General features: G+C 38.8%; 2 protein-coding genes across 3 annotated transcripts in view; one reads left to right on the forward strand and one right to left on the reverse strand.

The window, feature by feature from the left end:
* Positions 1-21,442, forward strand: part of POLR2B (RNA polymerase II subunit B) — a 45,939-nt gene extending 24,497 nt beyond the window's left edge. For both annotated transcript variants that reach the window (XM_025887038.2, XM_073891738.1), the window contains 12 exons: positions 4,550-4,704; positions 5,545-5,743; positions 6,059-6,227; positions 13,307-13,403; positions 14,403-14,497; positions 16,140-16,390; positions 16,576-16,665; positions 16,913-17,020; positions 17,763-17,876; positions 18,255-18,415; positions 20,518-20,713; positions 21,199-21,442. In XM_025887038.2, the coding sequence (XP_025742823.1) occupies positions 4,550-4,704; positions 5,545-5,743; positions 6,059-6,227; positions 13,307-13,403; positions 14,403-14,497; positions 16,140-16,390; positions 16,576-16,665; positions 16,913-17,020; positions 17,763-17,876; positions 18,255-18,415; positions 20,518-20,713; positions 21,199-21,288 (1,725 nt within the window). In that variant the 3' untranslated portion in view covers positions 21,289-21,442. The remainder of the gene's footprint in view (positions 1-4,549; positions 4,705-5,544; positions 5,744-6,058; positions 6,228-13,306; positions 13,404-14,402; positions 14,498-16,139; positions 16,391-16,575; positions 16,666-16,912; positions 17,021-17,762; positions 17,877-18,254; positions 18,416-20,517; positions 20,714-21,198) is intronic.
* IGFBP7 (insulin like growth factor binding protein 7) overlaps positions 21,363-24,366 on the reverse strand; it is a 69,770-nt gene continuing 66,766 nt past the window's right edge. The window contains exons 3-5 of the mRNA XM_025887041.2: positions 23,721-23,837; positions 22,683-22,808; positions 21,363-21,616 (exon numbers count right to left, since the gene is read on the reverse strand). Coding sequence (XP_025742826.1) covers positions 22,698-22,808; positions 23,721-23,837 — 228 coding nt within the window. The 3' untranslated portion in view covers positions 21,363-21,616; positions 22,683-22,697. The remainder of the gene's footprint in view (positions 21,617-22,682; positions 22,809-23,720; positions 23,838-24,366) is intronic.

Raw genomic sequence — 24,366 nt, forward strand, 5'->3', positions numbered from 1 at the left:
TTTTTTTTTTTTTTTTTTTTTTAAGATTTTATTTATTTGAGAGAGCGCTCAAGTGGGGTGGAAGGGTAGAGGGAGAGGGAGAAGCAGACTCCCCGCTGAGCAGGGAGCCTGTCTCGGGGCTCAGTCCTAGGACTTTGGGATCATGACCTGAGCTGAAATCAAGAGTTGGATGCTCAACTAACTGAGCCACCCAGGCACCCAGAGATTCATTCTTAAAATGTGATACACCTCCATAAAGATTTTTATACTTAGGTGGATATTGAAGTGCTTTGGGATTAGGGTAGTTTTTTTTTTTTTAAAACTTTAATATATATTATATGAGCTTTATTGCTACCCCAAATAGGACTTTTGCTTTTAGTGTAGTGTATTAAGGGATATGGCTTGGTTTTTTGATTCCCTTAAATCTATACTGTGGGTTCTGTCTAGGTGTCCAGGTGAAAGTGGGTGTTTGGAGAGAAACGGTAACACACTTAAGCCAGTAGCTGATGTCTTTTCTACGTAGCTGAGCAGGGAAGAGTTTGGTTGCTCCAGGCTTTCCTCTAGCAGGCAGACTCTGGGTTTTGAACCAGGAGTGTTAACAGCTTGAAGGCAGCAACAGCATGCTTCATTTGAGAGCAGGCAGGTCTAGGTCTAAGAGAAAGTCTAAGAACCAAAATTGGCTGTATTTTTTATGATTGAGAATTTTGGTAATACCATGTTTTTCTGCTAAGAGCCTTCTTCAGCTTTTTTGTGTTTTCTAGGGTAAAATTAAATTCTTCATGCTGTTTTAGGCCTCTCTATCTTTCCATGGTCCCATTCCCTTAACCTGGAATGTTTGTGCTTCTTGTGCCCCATTCCTCCTCAAAAATGAGCAATAGGGAAAAGGATTCTTACTACCTTTTTTTCAGGTAAATCTCACTTATTCTGCAAAACTTCTCTTTTTTTTTTTTTTTTTTAAAGATTTTATTGATTTATTTGACAGAGACAGAGAGGGAACACAAGCACGGGGAGTGGGAGAGGGAGAAGCAGGCTTCCCGCTGAGCAGAGAGCCCGATGTGGGGCTCGATCCCAGAACTCTGGGCTCCTGACCTGAGCCGAAGGTCGACGCTTAACTGACTGAGCCACCCAGGCGCCCCTGCAAAACTTCTCTTAACTCTCGTCTCCTTCAGGATACCTTATCTGAACAACCCCCTCCTGCCAGTTTAATTAGATCACAACTTGGCAAAGATTTTCTGGAAAGGGCCAGATACTGAATTAGGCTTTGTTTACATATACTCTCTGTTGTGTATTCACCTCTGCTGTTGTAGTGAAAAGCAGCAGTGTATAAACCAATAAAACTATTTATTTACAAAAATATATGGCAAGTGAGAGTAGGTTTGGCCTTTGACTCCCTGATTTAAATCTCTATGACTGTATATAGTGTATATTTTACTTAAATGTTTTTGACAGAATACTTGTCCCAGATAGTACCTATTGACTTATTTGCCTTCCTTACTCACTACACCATTAACTCCCCAGAGGGGTAGTGAACATGTATCAATATGACTTTGTATTTTCAGCTGTAAGCATGGTACCTGACATATAGTAGACATTGTTTATTAAATATAGAAACTAACCCTGTGTCCTTGGACTAGGCACTTTAATATCCCGTTAGTGATTTTGGAAAGCTCTAAGTAAGTGGGAGAATTGTGTATTTTTCCTGAAGGAGTCTGGCACTTTTTTCTTTCCCTTCAAATTTTCTACCAGAGGTCCTCATTTTACCCATTTCTGACTTTAGCCTTCTGTTGGACCTGTTAGGCTGTTCTGTCAGTAGTCCTCTCTGGACCTATTAAAGTATACATGTTTCCTTTGGGGCTTTGAGGAGACACAGCCCACAATTTATGTCGTCCTGTTAAGACAATGAAACTGTATTTTATTAGGAATTCTCTAAGGATTCAAGGCAATGCATTTGAAAGCAATGTCTTTTCTAGGAATGGATAGTACCACTGATGGTGTTTCTGCTTAAAGACATAGTGTTTCTCCTCAGATTGTTTTTTAAGGGCAGGAAATGGGCTGAAGGTATAGAACGTTTTCTGTATAATGGCTTTCGACTTTGTAATTTTGGAGACCTTGATGTTTCTGATCAAGCTTTTATGATTTACTCTTGTTTTTAAACCCAGTAACCTAAATCTTTTCCTTTCTTAAACCCAATCTTTAATCTTTAATAAAAGTATCAAGATGTGGGCGCCTGGGTGGCTCAGTTGGTTAAGCGACTGCCTTCGGCTCAGGTCATGATCCTGGAGTCCCGGGATCGAGTCCCACATCGGGCTCCCTGCTCAGCGGGGAGTCTGCTTCTCCCTCTGACCCTCTTCCCTCTCGTGCTTTCTATCTCTCATTCTCTCTCTCTCTCTCAAATAAATAAATAAAATCTTTAAAAAAAAAAAAGTATCAAGATGTGATTTTACTCTCTTAAAGTACTTTTGTTGGAGAAGTACCAATCTATTTTTCCATTTTCTAACTCATTGTCAATTCATTTCTCTAGTTGACTTCCAAGATTATATATTAATCTAGATAATTCATTGGAAATTCTTATTTCCTTTTTGACTTATTTCTTTGTAAATAGGTACTTCAAATTCTACAGTGCTTTTAGTAATTATTATGTTTTTTATTGTAAATTCCCCCCCTTTTTTTTAAGTAAGCTGTATACCCCACATGGGGCTTGAACTCATGACCCCAAGATCAAGAGCTGCATGTTCTTCAGACTGAGCCAGCCAGATGCCCCTGCCCAAAATATATTTTTATATTTTCTGGGAATATATTTTCTAGTTCTGCTCAGTAGAAATATCACGTGAGCTACATATGTAATTTAAATTTTTCTAGTAGCCTTGTTAAAAAAATTAGAAACATGAAAGTAATTTTATTTATTTATTTATTTATTTATTTATTTAAAGATTTTATTTATTTATTTGAGAGAGAGAGAATGAGAGATAGAGAGCACGAGAGGGAAGAGGGTCAGAGGGAGAAGCAGACTCCCCGCTGAGCAGGGAGCCTGATGCGGGACTCGATCCCGGGACTCCAGGATCATGACCTGAGCCGAAGGCAGTCGCCTAACCAACTGAGCCACCCAGGCGCCCTTATTTTATTTATTTTTAAGATTTTTATTTATTTATTGAGAGAGAGAGAGAATGATAGAGAGCATGAGAGGGAGGAGGGTCAGAGGGAGAAGTAGACTCCCTGCTGAGCAGGGAGCCCAATGCGGGACTTGATCCTAGGACTCCAGGATCATGACCTGAGCCGAAGGTAGTTGCTTAACCAACTGAGCTACCCAGGTGCCCCCATGAAAGTAATTTTAATGATATATCTTTTTTTTTTTTTAAATGGTAGTTGTTTTTTTTTTTTTTAAAGATTTTATTTATTTAATTGACAGAGAGAGACAGCGAGAGAGGGAACACAAGCAGGGGGAGCGGGAGAGGGAGAAGCAGGCTTCCCGCCGAGCAGGGAGCCCGATGTGGGGCTCGATCCCAGGACCCTGGGATCATGACCTGAGCCGAAGGCAGACACTTAACGACTGAGCCACCCAGGCGCCCCTTAATGATATATCTTATTTGACCCGATATATCCAAAATATTACAATTTCAACATCTAATCAGTATGAAGGATTATTTATGAGAAATTTTACATTCTTTATTTTTGTGCGGTACTTTTTTTTTATTATTATTATAGTTGACACTCAGTATTACATTAGTTTCAGGTGTACAATAGTGATGTGACAACTCTATACATTATGCTGTGCTCACCACAAATGTAGCTACCATCTGTCCCCATAACCGCTATTATAATGCCATTGACTATATTCCCTGCACTGTACCATTTATCCCCGTGACTTATTCATTCCATAACTGGAAGCCTGTACCTCCCCTTTACCCTTTCCTGCCCATCCCCCCAGCTCCCTCACCTCTGGCAACCACCAGTTTGTTCTCTGTATTTATGGGTCTGTTTCTGCTTTATGTGGTATTGCCTTTGAAATCCATTTTGTAGTTTGTACATGTTGTATGGTGCAGCCTGTCTCAGTTCAGAATGAATGGCCACATTTCAAGTGCTTAATAGTGACATGTAGCTAGTGACTGCCGTATTGGACAGATAGACTATAATCCATTTGTTTGATAGGTAAGTGTCAGAAGTTGGGCTTATTACTGAGAAAGTATGATCAATGCAAAGTGATATAGGGTTGGTTACTGAAAGGTTGCAAAGTGAAGTCTCTGTTATTATCAAAGAAGCAAAATAAGGTGTTAAATACTAGTGTTTGTGATGCCAAAAATATATTTTCTTCATTTTACTTTATCTTGCATGACATTGCCAGATATTATTCAGCTTTATAATTATCAAGGTTAAATATTTGTTCTTTAAAAATTTTTAAATTATACCTAGGTTTTTAGTATATTGAACAGTGATAAACTAAGAAAGATTTGTCCATTTTATTTGATAATTGTTTGCTCTAGAAATTTATTAGGAATTTTATTGTATTTTTAGCTAAGTCGTAATGATACAGAGAAAATAAATTCATGAGACTGTTTTGTCTTTTTACTTATAGGTTTCTATGATTAGAGATATTCGGGAGAGGGAGATTCGGATCTATACAGATGCAGGTCGTATTTGTAGGCCACTTCTGATTGTAGAAAAACAAAAGCTACTTCTGAAGAAGAGACATATTGATCAATTGAAAGAGAGAGAATATAACAACTACAGGTAAGAACATGCAGTGAGAAAAAAATTGAGATGTAATTCACATGCCATAAAATTAACCATTTTAAAGTATTACAGTTCGGTGGTTTTTAGTATATTCACAAGATTGTGCATCTGTCACCACTACCTAATTCCAGAACATTTTTATTGCCCCCAAAAAGAAACTATTAGCAGTCACATTTGTTTTTCTTGATTTTTGTCATCAAGTAAGGGACTTGTAAGGTTTTGTTTAAGAATAAAAGTCTTTGTGACCTGTTAAAGTCTAATAATAAGAAATAACATATAATATAAATTTTGTGTATGTAACATGGATAATAGTAAGTAAAAAACTTAATAAAAAGATGAACCTGTTTTAAAACTTATTTTTAATATTTGAATGTATGTTTTATTGTAAAAAAATTTCAAACAACATATAATGAAAAATACATAAAAGCCCCCAATTCATATTTTCCTCTTAAAAAGTAACCCATACCCATATATTCACAAATAATTCCCTTTATTTATTTATTTAAAAAGATTTTACTTAATCTCTACACTAGTGTGGAGCTTGAACTCAAAATCCCAAGATAAGAGTCATATGGTCCAATGACAGAGCCAGCCAGGCACCCCCAAATAGTTCCCTCTAGGAGAAAGCAAGACAAACTAATAGTAATATTTATAGGACCACACGTCATGTGTATTGTTTAGTAATTTGCATTTTTTCCCGCTATTAATAATAATATATCTATTTTGGAACTCTTTCTGTATCTGTACATGTGGAGATAGGAATACTCTTTGTTAAGTAGTAAGCTGAGTTAAAATACTTCAGTAAATAAGGAAATAAAGTGAATTCTTCTTTTTTAGTTGGCAGGATCTTGTGGCCAGTGGGGTAGTAGAATATATTGATACTCTGGAAGAAGAAACAGTGATGCTCGCAATGACTCCAGATGATTTACAGGAGAAAGAAGTAGCTTATTGTTCCACATACACACACTGCGAGATTCATCCGTCAATGATTCTTGGTGTCTGTGCATCTATTATTCCCTTTCCTGATCATAACCAGGTTGGTAGCAGTTTTTAACTTCTGGTTTGTGAGGAATTGGGGGAAGTAGATAAAAACTAAATTGATCTGTAGTTTTTCCTAAAGAAAAGCATGCTGATGAAGGGACTATGAACTCCTATGAAATCTGCATTAAATATACTTATTTTTTGTTCCACTGTTAGGAGCCAGAGTTGATTATTCCAAATGGTTATCACTTACCTTTCAGAAAAAAGCATAACCTTTTCCAGCCATATTCCTATTTACGTAGTACCCTGAAGTTTGTTCCTTTAGAAGTAGTTAAATTTTCATTGATTCTGCTTTTCATTTCTACTTTAGTCCCCTAGAAACACATACCAGTCTGCTATGGGTAAGCAGGCTATGGGAGTTTATATCACCAACTTCCATGTTCGTATGGATACATTGGCCCATGTACTGTATTATCCTCAAAAACCACTTGTGACTACACGGTCTATGGAATATCTACGATTTAGAGAGCTGCCAGCAGGTATGTTCAGTTTTGCTCTTCAGTTTTTAAGATCCTGTCTTAAAGTGCTTAAGGCACTTTTCTCGGTGCTTGTGAGGGTTAATAAAATACATAACGACACAGCATCTATTCTCTCAGAATTTATAATGTGGGAAACAACACAATAAAGAGATAGATATGTGGAAAGTGTTACAATGAAGTACAGGAAATGATTGATTCCTATTGGAAATCTAGAGCCAGTTTCACAGGGGAGGTGGCATTGTAAGCTAGCATAAAGTTGATGAAAGGGCGTTTGAATTTGAGAGATGGGTTGAGGAAGGGCTTAGATGCATGAATGTATGAGATAGGGGAATAGCAGTAGTCATGGCACTTTAGTATGACTGGAGTGTAAGTGTACGAGTCTCTCATAGTGTGGAGAGAACAGGTTGAATTTTGAGAATGAAGACTCATCCAGCCTTTTGGAGCAAGGAAGTAATACAAATAGAAATTTATTGTAGGAATATCATTCTGGCAGTTGATGCAGATTACAGTCAGGTATAGTATTGGAAGGGGATAATTTAGAGGTTTTTGCCGTGGTCTAAATAAGAATTGGTAAGGTCCTTAAGAAATGAAGAGTGGAGGATGAGTGCCTGTTGGAATACCCTTGATGGGACTTGATTAATTGGATGTGGAGTGATGAAGGGAGCGAAGATAGGAATTGGAAATATTGTTGGCATTCATGGCTTGGGTGAACAAGAAGAAAGGGATACTCTTAATAAGATTGGGAGCACATTAGAAGGAAGAGGTTTTAGAGGTAAGATAATAAATTCAGTTTTCAGCATGTTGATTTTGAATTGCTGCCCTAACTAAGAAATTTTTTTTTTTAAGATTATTTATTTATTTATTTGTGAGAGAGCCAGAGTGTGCACACATGAGCAGGAGGGAGGGGCAGAAGCAGAGGGAGATGAAGAAGCACACTCCCCCCTGAGCAGGGGCTGGGCTGGATTCCAGGACCTGAAATCATGACCTGAGCCGAAGGCGGACACTTAACCGAGTCACCCAGGCACCCCAGAAAAGATTTTTTTTTTTTTAAGATATTTTTAATTTATCTGAGAAGGAGAATAAGCAGGGAGAGGAGCAAAGGGAGAGGGAGAAGCAGACTCCCCGCTGAGCAGGGAGCCCCCTGCAGGGCTTGATCCCAGGACCCTGGGATCATGACCTGAGCTGAAGGCAGACGCTTTAACTGACTGAGCCACCCAGGTGCCCCCAGAAAAGATTTTCTGATAGTTGTAAATGTGGTTTGAAAGAAGGTCAAATCTGGAGCTGCGAAGTTATTGATGTATTAGTGATAAATATAGAATACCATGAAATTGTTGAGGGAAATTCAGAGTGAGAATAAAGCCAGAAACAGAACTTTAGGCACCAGGAAAAGAAATGAGAAGACATTTGAGATAATTACTGATTAGGAGAATCAGGAATTTGCAGGAGGAGATTCTTAAGGAGACTGGACAACAGGTAAAATGGTAAAGAGAAATCTAAAGGGTAGGGAAGCGTTGAATGTTAAAGGAGGCAGCATACTTCTTTGGCATAACTGTTTTCTTATTATTAATAGGATTTTGGCTTTAACTGTGCGTAATGTTATTTATTTAGTAGAATTTGCTTTGTAAATAGTGGCCTTAAATTATTAACTATACTAGGGCATCTAACATTTTGATGGCAAATTCTCATAGGTTAGAATGATTTATTTTCAGAGTCCTCCACAAGGGGTTACTCTTGTCTAGGAAAACACAATCTGTTAGGTTGCCTACAATATGCTCCTATCTTTGGGGGATGCTTGCACTGTTGTGTTTTCTTCAACATTTAGCTAATAGTTTCTCTATGGCTAGAGAAAAAAAAATACAGGTAAAGGATTAGATTTGAAATAAAATGTTCTTCTGATACTGGTATGAAGTGTGCGTGCACTCGTGGCTGGTAGGGACTACACATGCTTTTCAGTTCTGTTATGGCTTCATGCCTTAATCACATTATTCTAAAAACTGTATTTTGAGATAATTTCAAACTGATAGAAAAGTTGTGAGATTAGTACAAAGAACTTCTGTATACTCTTCATCCAGATTTCCTAGTTCACATTTTACCACATTTGCCTTATTCTTTCCCTTTCTCTTCCTGAACCATTAGAGAGTAAGTTGTAGACGTGAAGCCACATCACTTTTTATTCTTCAGTGAATGTTTCCTAAAAACAAGGACATTCTCCACAGTACCACAGTCAGAATCAGGTTAACATTGATAACCATCTTGTGAGCAATCCTTAGTTCAGATTTTGCCAGTTGTCCTGATAATGTCCTTTATGCATCTAGGATCTAATCCAGGATTGTGCATTGCATTTAGTTGCATGTCTCTTTAGTCTCCTCAGGGTGGAGCAGTTCTTTAGTTTTTCCTTGTCTCTTATGACCTTGATGTTTTTGAACATTTAGGCAAGTTATACTTTGTACATTGTCTCTCAGTTTGGCTTTGTTTCCCCATGATTGTATTCAGGTTATGAATTTTTGTGCAGGACTAGCAAAGAAGTGTGCTGTATTATCATTGCATCATATCAGGAGGCACATGCTGTCTATATGTCCCATTAATAGTGACTTTTAACTTTTATCATGTGATTAAGATGGTGTCTGTCAGATTTTTCCATTTTTTGTTAATATTTTGTACTAAGTCATAGTCTTTTGTGAAGAGATACTTTGAGACGATGTAAATATTCTCTTCCTTGTCAGCCACTAGTTTAGCATGATTGTTGCCAAGTGGTGATTTTTCTAATTCCATCATTCCTTCCATTTTGATGCTAAAATTTTCTCAGATTTTCCAGTGGGAACAGCTTCAAGATGACTCCTGATAGGTCCTTCATCCTTCTTTACATACTTACATTTTGTGCTTTCCTTAAACCTGGACTCAGCCATTTCTCTTTTCAGTGAAGGATAGTATTTGGAAACCAAAGTGGTGCTAAGTGTGCTTCTTGCTATTAGAATATCATCATTTCTAGGCCCTCTCAGCTGATAACCTAGGAAAAACATGTATGCACATACTGCCCCCCACCACTTTGTCTATTTTTATGACTATATTTCAAGGAAACATGAATGCACACTAGTATCTCCTATCAGTCCAACACTGGAGTGTTTATTTTAGAACTCCATTTTCTGATAAGGAGAAATCTGGTTCCCACTGGCCTCAGTTTCTTTACTTACTTGCTCACTCTGTTGATGTAACCAATCTCCTGACCTCCTGGCTGAATTATTGGCCCTGGCCTTGTCTTATATGCCAGCTACATTGGCCAAATTCTGAGCCCTGACTTAGGGGTTGGGGCTAATCAAGTTATCTTAAGGAATGTCTTTTTGATGAGTATCATTCCTGTTTCCGTAGTGTACTGTTACCTTGGTTGACATCATCTGGGAGCAGAAATCCTCGTGACAGAATCTCATCTTGACTTAAAGTATGTCTAGGGATTTAGAGCCTCCTCAGTGCTGAGCTGAGGTTTGAAGTGGGTGAGAACAAAGTGGCAGGAAGGGTGTGAACCTGTCTTAACAGGTGGGTTGTAATCCTAGGTTTCACACTTCCATAATCCTTTAGCTCACAGATGTTTTCTTTTTTTTGAAGATTTATTTCTTTTAGAGAGTGAGTGAGGGGGGGCAGAGGGAGAGAGAATCCTGAAGCAGACTCCTTGCTGAGTGTGGAGCTAGACTTGGGGCTTGATCCCAGGACCCTGACATCTTGACCTGAGCTGAAATCAAGAGTCAGCTGCTCAACCAACTGAGCCACCCGGGAGCCCCTTAGCTCACAGATATTTTTATCGAAGTTAGTAATATTTATTGAGTATTGAGTTTGTATGAAACACCATCCAAGGTGCTTTACACGTGTTATTTCTAAGCATCATAAAAGCATTTTGGTATTTTTTCACCTGCAAAATGAAAATAATAGTAGTACCTACCTCATAAAGCTTTTATGATGATTAAATGGTTAAATCCACTCAAAACTCATGGCTTAGTGCCTGGCAGTTAATAAGGGAGGAATAAATGTTAACTGATTAGAAATAGCAGCGGTGGTATCATCTCTGTTTTACAGCTGTGGAGATAGGATTCTAAAGGTTAAGTTATTTGCCCAAAGTTATACAACTTAAGAAATATAAGTCCAGAATTTAGACTCTGGCCCATGTTTTTCCTTTTTGACCAAATGTAGACCTTTTCCTCCCATCTCTCTTTCTTGTGCCTTTTCCTCTTTATTACATTGCATCTTAGTTTGGGGCTTTTAAGAAAAAACTATAAGAAGCATAATTAAGAAGTTAACTGCTTTTAGCTAAATTTAGCTGATCTCTTAGTCTTGCCCAGATACCTTGGATAAAGGTTCTGGGAAGGAAGGGGCTGCCTCCTGGGCTCTAGTTGATGTAGCATATGTGGGTGATCCAGGAATTGTCACAGAAGAGACAGGAAATCCTCACAAGGCCAAGACAGTTGAGCACCTATAGGCTGCATCACCTGGAAAAAGGTGCGGGGCATAGGTGGTGCTCCACCAAAATGTGAGGACATGCTGGGGAAGTCTTGCCCGTTTCATGTGTCACAGATGTGATATATGCCCTACTACTGGCTTCCTTAGTAGGATCATATCACATCCCCCAAGACCCTGAGATTTCTGCAAATGTCTTCACTTTTCAGAGCCTCCCCTGCCTTTAGGAACCTGCATCTTTATGTATTTTCCTTGCATTATGCTGCTTGATCATTTGTGAAACTTAAAATTCTTCTAGTTCTCCCAAAGAATCCACGCAAAAGCATGGTGACTGATGTGGATGCTACTAAAGATTTCATAGAGGAAATCATTTAGATTTCAGGAGGAGTTTTCACTGCACACCTGAGGAGTGACTATGTATTTGACTTTCCTGATTCTCTGAAGGCCTTGCCTGCTACTAGGGTTTTATCCAGTGTCCACTTCCCCGACATTGCCCTTTCCTTGGAGAATTTCACACTCCTTTTCTTCCCCAAGCAGAGCACTTTAGCTCCAAATTTAAATATATAAACCCAGCACGGTGCTCAGAAGAACAAATGCCTTCTTGTTAGTATGATTCTTCTTTTGTAGAGAGCAGTCAAGGTTATATTTAACACAAAGTATTTAGTGTTATTTTTTAAAAGGGCTTGCAGCCACAAACTCCTACACGGTTAGGCAGGATTGGTGGGTTAAAGAGAGGTTTGCCTTTCCATTGGGGTTAGCTCTGTTCAGTTTCAGCTATGGTTGTGATGTGTATAAGTGGGCCCAGTGATGCCAGATCTGATTTTTCAAGAAAAGTTTGAATTCTAAGCTTTTGTGTAGATTTAATTTTTGAAGTGTTAGAAATGAATTCAAGTTAAAAACAAAACTCTGGGGGCACCTGGTTGGCTCAGTTGGAGGACCGTGCAACTCTTGATCCCAGGGTTGTGAGTTTGAGTCCCTTGTTGGGTATAGATACCACTTAAATATTAAAAAAAAGAAAAAAGTATGGCAAGATTGAAACCATAGAAGTTATGGAAGACAGGAAGAGATGAAAAAGGAGAGGATTTGCTTTTGTAACTTTTTTTTTTTAAGATTTTATTTATTTATTTGACAGAGAGACACAGAGAGGGAACACAAGCAGGGGGAGTGGGAGAGGAAGAAGCAGGCTTCCTGCTGAGCAGGGAGCCCCATGTGGGGCTCGATCCCAGGACCCTGAGATCATGACCTGAGCTGAATGCGGACGCTTAATGACTGAGCCACCCAGGCGCCCCTGCTTTTGTAACTTTTGATGATCGTGATACAGTTGATGACAAAATTGTTCGGAAATACCACACTATTAACATGCATACTTGTGAAGTGAAAAAGGCCCTTTCTAAATAAGAAATGCAGTCTGCTGGATCACAAAGAGGTCATAGAGGTGGATGTGGCTACTTCACGGGTGATGGAGGAAACTTCGGTGGAAAAGGAGGCCGTGGTGGTGGCAGCAGAGGTAGTTATAGAGGATGGTGGCGATGGTGGTGGTGGTCCTGGTTATAGCAGTAGAGGAGGCTGCGGTGGCGGTAGGCCCAGGATATGGACATCGAAGGAGGTGGATATGGTGGTGTTGGTGGAGGAAATGGTGGTTACAGTGAAGGGGGATATTTTGGAGGAGGTAACTATGGTGGTGGTGGGAACTACAGTGATTTTGGAATTTACAGTGGACAACAGCATTCAAATATGGACCCGTGAAGGGGGGCAGTTTTGGTGGAAGAAACTTGGGTAGCCCCTTTGGTGGTGGTTATGGATCTGGTGGTGGAAGTGGTGGATATGGTAGCAGAAGATTTTAAAGGAACTCAGAAGAAAAGGGCTACAGTTCTTTTTTTTTTTTTTAAAGATTTTATTTTATTTATTCATGAGAGACAGAGAGAGAGAGGCAGAGGCAGAGGGAGAAGCAGGCTCCCCGCCAAGCAGGGAGCCTGATGTGGGACTCGATCCCAGGACCCTGGGATCATGACCTGAGCCGAAGGCAGACGCTTAACCGACTGAGCCACCCAGGTGTCCCAAGGGCTATAGTTCTTAGCAGGAGAGAGAGCGAGTTGTCAGGAAAGCTGCAGATAGTTGTCCCAAATGCAGTAAAGGAATTATAAAAGTCTGCCACAGAAGGAATGATGATCCACTGTCAGAAAAGTTACTGCAGCTTAAATAGGAAACCTTTCTTGTTCAGGACCATAATAGCCACAGTTTGCAAAACGTGCAGCTATGGCTTAATGCAGTCTAGTGTCATTTAGATGTACATTCCTCTTTTGTTTTTTGGTTTTTTTTTTAAAGATTTTAAGTAATCTCCACATCCAACGTGGGGCTTGAACTCATGACCCTGAAATCAGTTTGCTTGCTCTACTGACTGAGCCGGCCAGGTGCCCCTAGACGTACATTCCTGAGGTCTTTTATCCCTTGTAGCTTTGCCTTTTTCTTTTTCTTTTCATTATGTCAGGTATATTGCCCTGTAAATTGTGGTAGTGGTACCAGGAATAAAAAACTTAAGGAATTTTTAACTTTTCAAAAATAAATAAATAAAAGGAACAATCTTCAACTATAAGCCAGATGAGGCTTATAATGTATGCTCTTACGTGCACTTACAGGTATCAACTCCATTGTGGCCATTGCATCGTACACGGGATATAACCAAGAAGACTCTGTTATCATGAATCGTTCAGCTGTAGACAGAGGCTTTTTCAGGTCAGCTGTTTACGGTAGTTGTCAAAACACAGATACAGTGCAAACATTAATACTTTAATTAAAAAAAGTTCTTAAAAAAAGAAAAAAGTTCTTTAAAAATAGGTTTGGCTTGTATGTATCCAAACTTTTTAGTGGTTTTGAAGGTCAGGCTGAAGGAAATTTTGATCTGACAACAGAGAAATTTTTCTGTTAAGATATTTACTCTTTTGCCTCCATTCATGAAGCTTTGTGAATATATGGCAAGCAGATACTGTTCTATAGATACCTGTATAGAGTTTAGTGTGGTGAAATCAGTGCCTTACTCCAGAAAACAGGAGGCCTGGTTGATGTCATGAATGATTGAAGACACTATTTCTTGTGTCTCAGGATTTTCAGATGCTACTATTTTGAGGTCCTCACCCCCCACTTTTTTGGTAAGCATTGAGATAATACAGAAATGTCTAAAGAAATAAAAATAAACCTATTAATCTTAGGACCCATAAATAACTATTGGTTTTTTTCAAACTTTTTAAAATTATCCTTCAATTATTTTATTGACAATCTGAAATACATAGCATATGAAGATTGGTTAAAAACTGAAAATTTAGAAGATGGATTTTTTCTGTATAGTGTCAGAGAATAGCACTAGGACCAGAGGGTGGGCATGATAGCTTAATATCATAAATTTCTCACTAGAAATATTGGAGCAGAGAGTGACCATTTCTGAGGGTTATTATGGAAGGGATCCTTATTTTAGGTAGGAGGTTGCAGTTAATGACCTCAGATCCTTCCTGTTCTCACATATAATCCAGCCGTGTTAAGATTACAGGTCAAATGCTATATGTGTGGCCCATGTAACAGCATTTAAGACTTAACTTAGACTCAATATAGTAAACGCTTGTCCTAGATTAATGGTTTAAATTGTCTTCCAAGTATCAATTAAGTGAAAAGTATCGGTATGTTCTAAGCTCTTTTATAAAAAGGAAAATAGAAGTTATCTTTATAACCATGTGTTTTTAGGTCTGTCTTCTATCGATCATATAAAGAACAAGAATCTAAAAAAGGATTTGATCAAGAAGAAGTTTTTGAGAAGCCAACTCGTGAAACATGCCAGGGTAAGTGATACTGACATTTAAATTATGGAATTTAAAGTCAACATACATGGGGGCGCCTGGGTGGCTCAGTTGGTTAAGTGACTGCCTTTGGCTCAGGTCATGATCCTGGAGTCCTGGGATCGAGTCCTGCATTGGGCTCCCTGCTCGGCAGGGAGTCTCTTTCTCCCTCTGACCCTCTTCACTCTCTCTCATGCTCTCTATCTCTCATTCTGTCTCTCTCTCAAATAAATAAAATCTTTAAAAAAAAAAATAAAGTCAACATACATGGTTGTTCTAATTAATACCTTCCCCTGCCCCCTGTCACATGGGAGTATGATTTCATGTTATTCTTAGAGCTCATACATAAGAAAATGTGTGTTTGCCAAAAGTCTTTGCACATAGGAGTTGGCTTGTTACGGTCCTTCCATCCTGGTAGATCCTGCATTGAAGAGGGTATGTAGGAGATCAGAGAGGTCATGTAATTTCATGTGATACACTACAGCCCTTCTTACTTGTACTCTGAACTCTCCCTCCATTTATATGTTTGCATGGGAACTTCCCCCCCTCCACACTGTAGTGTGACCATAATATTTGTCTAGCCACAATATTTGTATACATTTAACAGATAAACGAAGTGATACCTAGCACTTTTTGTTTCTTCTAGAAAACTCAAACTTATTATCTAGTTACAATTTTCACAGACACTTAAAAACTGTGTATGCAGTGGGATGGATGGGATGTCCCAGGGAAATATGTGTATCTGCTAGTTTTGACTTCTTATGGTATTGTGTGAAGTAAAATATGTTTTGTTTTTTAAGTCATTTTTCTATTCCGTTTCCTGTGGGTGGTTCTGTGTAGTAGTGAATTGATGTCCAGTGGAGTTAAGATTACATAAGATGAAATTCAGAATTTCTGTGTGAGGATATGTGTAGAGGGCATATTCTTTTTCTTTTCTTTTTAAAAGATTTATTTATTTCAGTAAGAGCATGAGCCCGGGGAGGGGAGGGGCAGAAGAAAAGGGAGAGAGAAACCCAAGCCGACTCCCCACAGAGCAGGACTCACGGCTTGATCTCATGACCCTGAAATCAGAACTGAGCTGAAACCAAGAGTCAGATGCTTAACCAACTGTGCCACCTAGGCCCTCCGAGGGCATATTCTTTTTCATGTAAAAAAGAGATCAGAAGATGGCAACACCCTTATCCAAAATCACCCAGCATATAGATAATCTGATTTTTCCAGTGCTCAGTCCAGTGGTTTTTCAGAATTTCATAATAGTTTGTAGTATTTGGAATAAGAGCATTGTATTATTACTACACATGGTTCATGGTGTTAAAGATTCCTATGAACTTCTCTCTGACTTGGAACTGATTTATGTATTTGGTTTAATCTTTTGGAAGGATTATGTGACTTTTTAAAGATTTTATTTATTTGAGAGAGAGAGCATGCATGCGCACAAGTGGGGGGGGGAGGGCCAGAGGGAGAAGCAGACTCCCCACTGAGCCAGGAACCAGATGCAGGGCTTGATCCCAGGACCCTCACATGACCTGAGCTGAAGGCAGACGCTTAACCAACTGAGCCACCCAGGTGCCCCGGATTATGTGACATTTTAAATATTTTATATAGTAGTACCATTTCAGAAAATTCCATGTCTGTTTCCTCATAGGTATGAGGCATGCCATTTATGACAAGCTGGACGATGATGGTTTGATAGCTCCTGGAGTCCGTGTATCAGGAGATGATGTTATTATAGGCAAAACAGTCACCTTGCCTGAAAATGAAGATGAATTGGAGGGCACTAATAGACGCTATACCAAGAGAGACTGTAGCACATTTCTGAGAACTAGTGAGACGGGCATTGTGGATCAGGTTATGGTAACTCTCAACCAGGAAGGATATAAATTTTGTAAAATAAGGGTGAGTGTAGCTTTTTCATATTGCTGTTTATAAAAAGTAAACCAGGGCAACCTTCTCAGGTCTCCTCCCTCTTTGGGAGCTTTGTACTATCACTCAATAAACTTTGCTTTGCTGCCTACCAAAAAAAAAAAAAAAAGTAAACTAGTTTGGCTTAAGTTAATTAATCTATTTTTATATGAATTCAGGTCCGCTCTGTTAGAATTCCACAGATTGGAGACAAATTTGCTAGTCGACATGGTCAAAAGGGTACTTGTGGTATTCAGTACAGACAAGAGGTAGGTATCTTGTATCTCCCTTACCCCAACCCAAAGTTCTGTTTAACATTTTATTGAATCTTGTTCATATTCAACACTAAAAAGTCAAGCCTTTGCAAAGGTGATAGAGGCTTGACTTTTTAGTGTTGAATAAGAATATGAACAGAGCGTGTTGAACAGAATTGAGGACATAGAAAACTTCGGGGGGGGGGATCAGTTCCAGTTTTGTAGTTGAGAGAGTTGTCTCCTTTTAAAAATTTCTTTCTAGGATATGCCTTTCACCTGTGAGGGTATCACCCCTGATATCATCATAAATCCCCATGCCATTCCCTCTCGCATGACTATTGGTCACTTGATTGAATGTCTTCAGGGGAAGGTGAGAGATTTTCTTTAAAAATGTATGTTCCAAACTGATGTTTCTTCCAAAATGATGATAGGTGATTTTTCTCATATTTGAGTCTGGGTTCTTTGTTGGAAAAAGCTAGTATGATACTTATTTTCCTGCTTTTAAGTCGGTTATGATTGTGGTGGTTTTTTTACCCCCAGCAAAAATTTGTGAATTTTTGTAAAATTTACTACATCTAATCTCTGCATACATATATGGTTATCCTTTTGACTGGTTCTTTTCTGTAGATTAGGAGTTAATTCATTGGTGGTTAGTTCAGTGTGAACTTAATAATTGTATAGCTATATTATTAGCTATATTCATGCATCTTTCAGTGGAGGTTATCTATTTTTAAGTATCTTGTTCAGGTAGAATGGCTATATCCTAACACATGGGGGACTTGGTTTTACGACATTAAAATGTCATTTTCTTTGAGCCATAGGAAATAGTTGGGAGTCTCTTTTTTTTATCTGGTCTTGTAGATAGCTTCCTTTTTGAAAGCTTATAATTGAGTTGTTTTAATTTTTTCAGTAGTTTGTTATAAATAGTATTTCATTTAAGATGTTAATAAAACGAAACTTAAAATATTACGGCTTTCCATAACAGATTTTTATGTTCAAAATCTTCCCTATATAGGAAGGCTTTTTTTAATTGAATATATTTTTATTGATAAAGACTTATAAGGGACAACAGAAGGATTCAGCTTTTAAAGACTACTTTTTTTTAAAAAAAGGTATCTGCTAACAAGGGTGAAATTGGTGATGCCACTCCATTTAATGATGCTGTTAATGTGCAGAAGATTTCTAATCTATTATCTGATTATGGCTACCATCTTAGAGGAAATGAGGTATGTTTGCTCTTACATTAGTAGCTGTGTCTATTTTTTATATGTGTGTAGTTTCATTTTTTTAAAAAAAATTCTTATTGAAGTATGATGCATGCTTTAAATATGTGCACAAATCATAAGTGTACAGCTTGATGAATTTATTTCACACAAAGTGAACACACCTTTGTGACTGGCACCCAGATTTTGAAAATTACCAGAACGCTTTTAGGCCTAGATGCCCCCTCATGTCTCCTTCCATTTACTACCCCCACCTCCACCCCAAGGTAAACAGTCTCTTGATTTTATATTGTCTACTTTCAGTTTTCATATAAATGAAATCATATAGTCTGGGCACATATATTTAGTATTTTTAAGTCTGTACTTCAAAATCTGTTTCAGGTCCTGTACAATGGGTTCACTGGTCGAAAAATCACATCACAGATTTTTATTGGCCCCACATATTACCAGCGTTTGAAGCATATGGTGGATGATAAGATTCATTCTCGTGCCAGGGGACCTATTCAGATCCTTAATAGACAGCCCATGGAGGGTAGATCTCGGTAAGAGAGCTGCATCACCGTCACTGTTATTAACTAGCCTTTTTTTAATGAAAAATGTCAAACATATACAAAAATAGAGATAATGGTATAATGAGATCCCCCCCATATGCCTGTCATTCCACATCAATAATTATGAATGGCCAACCTTACTACATTTATCTCCCCACTCCTACCAATTCCTGATTATTTTTGAGCAAAGCCTAGGCATATTTCTTCTATAAATATATTTCAGCATATATTTACGAAAGAGTGGTTCTCAAATTTCTTGGTTCCAGGACCCCTCAGAGCTTTTGTTTGAATTATATCTTTTGATGTTAATCATGTTAGAAGTTAAAAGTAAGACTTGAAGTATTAATTTATTAAAAAATAACACTAGTAAGGGGGCACCTGGTGGCTTGGTCGGTTGAGCATCTGACTCTTATCAGCTCAGGTCATGATCTCAGGGTCCTGGGATCGAGCCATGCCTCGGGCTCTGTGCTCACTGGAGAGTCTGCTTGAGATTCTCTCTCCTTCTACCCCTCCCCCTGCTTGTGTGCACGTGCATGCTCTCTCGCGCAAATAAATCTTAAAATAAGCCCATTGCACATTAACATAAATAACACTTTTAATGGAAAATATATTTACCAAATAAATTTAGTGATGAGTGACATTGGTTTACCTTTTTGCAAATCTTTTTTTAAAATTTTTAATGTAAATTCAATTATCCAACATACAGTACATCATTGATTTCAGATGTAGAGTTCAGTAATTCATCAGTTGCATATAACACTCATCATATCACACGCCCTCCTTAATGTTCTTAAAAGGCAGACTCCCTGCTGAGCAGGGAGCCCGATGTGGGACTGTTCCCAGGACCCCGAGATCATGACTGAGCTGAAAGCAGTCTCTTAACCAACTGAGCCACCCAAGTGCCCCTGCAAATCTTTTTAATGAGCAGGCTTACTAGAAGACGATTCTTGTATCTGCTTGTGCATTCATTCCATTGCAGTATTTTTTATATTTAAGTATATGAGGAAAATCCTACCTCACATAGATATGTGGTTGGAAAGGGGAGGAATATTTTAATAACCTTTTTAGGTGACTGTGGATATTATTTTTTGATGCTATGCCAAAACAAGTTGTAGTTTCTTAAAGGTTAGCTGTGATGTAGAATCTGAAACCATCTCAGTGAATCACTTGTATTTATCAGCGCCCCTTATGCATTGTTCAGGGGTCACCTGTAACCTTGATAAAGTATCTGATGTTCAAATTTTCCTGATTGGATGATTTTTAAATAGGTTTGTTGATTTCGATCAGGATACAAATACATCTGTGCTTTGCAGTTGTTTTTTTTTTTTGTTTTGCTTTGTTTTGTTTTTAAATCTATAGGTTGCCCTCCAACCTTTTTTCCTTGCAGTTGATTTGTTGAAGAAACTGGATTGTTTGCCCTGGAGGGTTTCTCACACTCTGGATTTTGCTGATTGCATTCCTGGGCTGTACATTTCTATTTTTCTTATAAACCGCTAGTTAGGTCTTGAGATTTGATGAAATGGAAGGATTGCATTCTTTTGCAGGAATACTTATAGGCAGTGTTGTATATTTCCAGTATCTGGTTGTGTCTTATAATTTTAGCAGCTATGTATGATCATTACTTGAAGCCCTTAATTAAATGGGGACTGCAAATTGTTGAGATTCTAATTTTATCATTTCTCTACTTAATAGCTGGAATACTTCTGGAGAGAGAAACTTTGTTTCCTCAACTGGTTATCTTGTGACATAGTTCATATAGGCAGGATAAATGCTTGATTCTTTCTCTTTATTTACCAGTTTTCAAATGAGTTAGTTGTCATCCTCCAAAGTTGACTGATGATTTGTTTTTTGGTAATATTAGAAAATCATTGGTTTTATGTATTTTGTATATTGAGACTGTTAAGGAAACCATCACCATCCACTTTTTGGCCATTTGAACAGTGCATTTCACTTCTATACTGGGGAAACCTGTTACCATTCACCTGTTCTTTCCATTACTTTTGCCAGTGTACATTTATTTCAGGCTTGATTGCCTGGGAGACTCATTCATGGAGAAGCTGCTTTATAAAAATCTGTTCTTTGTTCCTTAACAGTGATGGTGGCCTGCGGTTTGGAGAAATGGAACGAGATTGTCAGATTGCCCATGGAGCAGCCCAGTTTTTAAGGGAAAGATTGTTTGAGGCATCAGATCCATATCAGGTTCATGTTTGCAATCTTTGTGGAATAATGGCGATTGCTAACACGAGGACCCATACGTATGAATGCCGGGGCTGTCGCAATAAAACCCAGGTGTGTAGACCTTATTGGCAGTTGATACTTGTTTAGGATATAACCATGTTGGTCTCATCATCCAGGCAGGTTCCTTGTGGTGGAACAGATTGGCATTTTCACAATTTTGATTAATACCTGTATAAGATTCCTAGTTTTAAATGAGAAAGATAATTTGCTTTTTCTAAAAACCAGTTTTGGTGGGATAGTTTCTCTAAGCTGGTCATCTTTTGGAAATAATAAGGGTGTGTACAAGGGATTTTAAACATTTTAAATTGAGTTTAAAAGAAATCTTTTGAGAAGGGTGAATATAAATTATGTCTGGCAGGAAGGCTGAAATACCAAAGCCTCTCAGGAGAAAGAACCACAAGCCCAGGTAGCAGGATGAGTGTTACCACCCCTTATTTATCATCTACAATACCAAGACCTTATACCTTTTTCTGGGGTAGGGAAGTGGGGTCTCTTCAAATATAGTTTTGCTAATTACCTTTTTCTCCTCCCCCCAGATTTCTTTGGTGCGAATGCCTTACGCATGCAAACTGCTGTTTCAGGAACTTATGTCTATGAGTATTGCACCTCGAATGATGAGTGTTTAGCTCTTTTAAGAGAGTCTCAAGATACTTGTAAATATTTGTTTCTTCAAGATTTTTTTTTTAAAAAAAGTACTGCATTGTGAGAGAAAGCATTTTATTGATTTTAATTACATGCATGCTTTTCTTCTGTAAATAGATAATAAATTTTTGTAGTCTTGATGTGTTATCTTCATTTTGGATTTCCTCTATGTGAAACCAGCGAATATAACTAAGTGTTAGTGGATTGGAGGAAAAGAAACTGGTTATTAGGCAAGAACAGGGCTGTAGTTATCCAGGACTTTCAGTGATGCAGACGGGTATATTCTGCGGGTTTATAGGTCAGCACCTTCACCTAGTTAAAGAAAAAGGTGAAAATTAGTTACAGATATGGATGTGGTTGACTTTCTGAGCTTTAGGTACTTTTTAGTATTTCTAAATAAATGAAGATGTTAAAATGTGGGGATTAAAGGGTTTGTGAGTAACTGTGTACAAATGAGAGGGTAGAATGCTCTTTGGAATGTGAGCTATGGGATTTTGTTGTACTGAGCTATGCATAAGCCATGGACCTTGTTAACAGAAGTGGAAGAGCTTGTTTCACACACAAGCAAGTTGAGATGGAGAGAGGCTTAGGAACTTTCCTCGGCCATGAAGCTTTCACTCAGCATTCCAAGTGGAGGATAATTAGGGGCAGAGCTAAGACGCAAACATGACGCTGAGCTCCTGCTGTTTTGTCACCTGGATTTACACAGCCTGGCCGAGGGGAGTCTGACCAAGCTTAAGTGTTTACTTGATACTTCCTCCTTCCATACCGCAGGTGAGCAATCTGCACGGGGGGATGGGCCGGCGATGCGGATAGTAAATTTTGTTTAGTTTTTGGTTTACGAGAAGCCAGTTCAGACATCGGTCTAAGAGAAGTATATAAATGTAAAATAGCACTTCCCTGACGCTGCTAGGAGAGGTGCTTGAGAGGAAGCTTTTTTGATGGTGAAGCAGAAGAGAATTGGGTCCTTGCCAGTATACTCTCCCTTCTGGCTTGTTCTTATAAAAGCTCAAAGTGAAGGACCAGAATTGCTCACAATCATTTATTTATTTTTTTTTAATAATCATTTACTTTAAAATGGAAATTTAACGTCATAGTTGCAACACCAAGGAAGACTGCCATGTGGATAGAGAGAGGAAATAGAAGCCATTCCGTTCAAGTTTGAGATGTGAGGTAAGGTGAAAGCATCATCATCCTAACAGTAGCATTCCATTAGCCATCCAAATGTTCTTTTAGAGCCCTGTGCTTTCCATTTTGATGGCATGCCTTTGTGAATAACAGTTTCATAAGAACAATGTCGGATACTCTCATCCTTGGTTCTGTTCTGTTCTTAAACAAAAGCACTAGTCCTTAAATGGCTGTGAGATTTATTACCTACCTTTTTCCACTGATTTCATTGTAAGGGATCAAACACTGTAATTTTTGCTGATGCTGAAGCCTGTCCTTGGGAATTGGATGCATGGCACTCATATTCTCCAGCATCTTCCTTACTGAGAGGAGATACCTGTGGAAAAAAAGGATCTTTAGCTCCTCTATGGCAGTCCTCTCTTCCCTGTGGCTTCAGTTAGGTCATTATTTCTTAGGATGAATCAGGGATTCATAGCAAAGATACTGCCAGAAAGAGTGCAGGTTCTGTGCTGCAAGATGGACAGCTTGCCCTGGGTGTTCTGCCAGGAGGATTCACACTCGGACAGCTTTTGATCACACTACATAGCTTAAGAACTGTGAACAGGTGCACATACCAGTTTGAGGAAGACCTTGATAGGGTATAAGTACAATTTAGAAGTATCAAAGGTCAAATAAAAATAACTATTAATTAAAATAATTAATGCTCGGGCCATTTAGTACCCTGTAAAGATTTTGCTTTGAATTTTTTTTGTGTGTTTTAAAGTAAGTTCTAGGCCCAACATGGGGCTTGAGTTCATGACTCCTGAGATCAAGTGTCACATGTTCTACCGACTGTGCCAGCCAGGCGCCCCTGCTTTGAATTTATCTTTTTAAGATTTTATTTATTTGACAGAGAGCGCACAAGGCGGGGGGGCTGCAGGCAGAGGGAGAGGGAGAGGGCGAAGCGGGCTCCCTGGATGTGGGGCTCGATCCCAGGACTACGGGATCATGACCTGAGCCGAAGGCAGAAGCTTAACCTGCTAAGCCAGCCAGGGGCCCCCTGCTTTGATTTCTTAAAAGAAAAAATTAGTGCTCATTTATTTGTTGTTGTTTTCTAAAACATTCAACCAATCTCAGCTCTTTTTTAAGTTCCCTCTGAAAGAGGAGTAGCAGTTTCCTGGTAGGCCTGTTCCAAAGAGGTGTGGCTGCCAGGGCACATACTTTCAGCTTGGCAGGACGTCTGGCACATTTGCCAGGTTTGCTGTGTCTAATCCTAGGAATGAAATCCTTGCCAAGCCTCGGTACTCACCAGCACCCAGCCAGTGACTTCATGCTTTTCTGGGCCACCCCGGGTCTGAATAGCCAGGTTGTCCCGGTCACCAGGCAAGAGTTCTGTCCTTTGAACTCCATAGTTACCCCTTTTTACCTACAAAAACAAAAGGAAATAGTCTTGAGTTTTCTGCACTGAATTATCAACTTGGAAGTAGCCACATTCTTAGACTGTACAGGGCATACATCAGACTTTCTAACTGGATTAAACCCAGCAATTGCCATATTATCCTTTCCTGAATAAATATAGATCTTCTTTATTTCTTCCTATCAGTTTCCCTCTAAAGTTTATATATTTTATTTTATTTTATTTCTTTAAAGATTTTATTTATTTGAGAGAGAGAGAATGAGATAACACGAGAGGGAAGAGGGTCAGAGGGAGAAGCAGACTCCCTGCCGAGCAGGGAGCCCAATGTGGGACTCGATCCCAGGACTCCAGGATCATGACCCGAGCTGAAGGCAGTCGCTTAACCAACTGAGCCACCGAGGCGCCCCCCTCTAAAGTTTATATATTTTAAACTAATGTATTTTTCTGCATGCTTGGGGAATACACACCGTCATACTTTGCTGCCACTGACTACCATCATTCACTCATGGCCTTGTAAATTCTGCCTTTCTTTGCTGTG

The sequence above is a fragment of the Callorhinus ursinus genome, unplaced genomic scaffold, assembly GCF_003265705.2.
Source record: "Callorhinus ursinus isolate GAN/ISIS: 27379988/994484 unplaced genomic scaffold, GSC_fseal_2.0 scaffold4, whole genome shotgun sequence".
Taxonomy (NCBI): domain Eukaryota; kingdom Metazoa; phylum Chordata; class Mammalia; order Carnivora; family Otariidae; genus Callorhinus; species Callorhinus ursinus.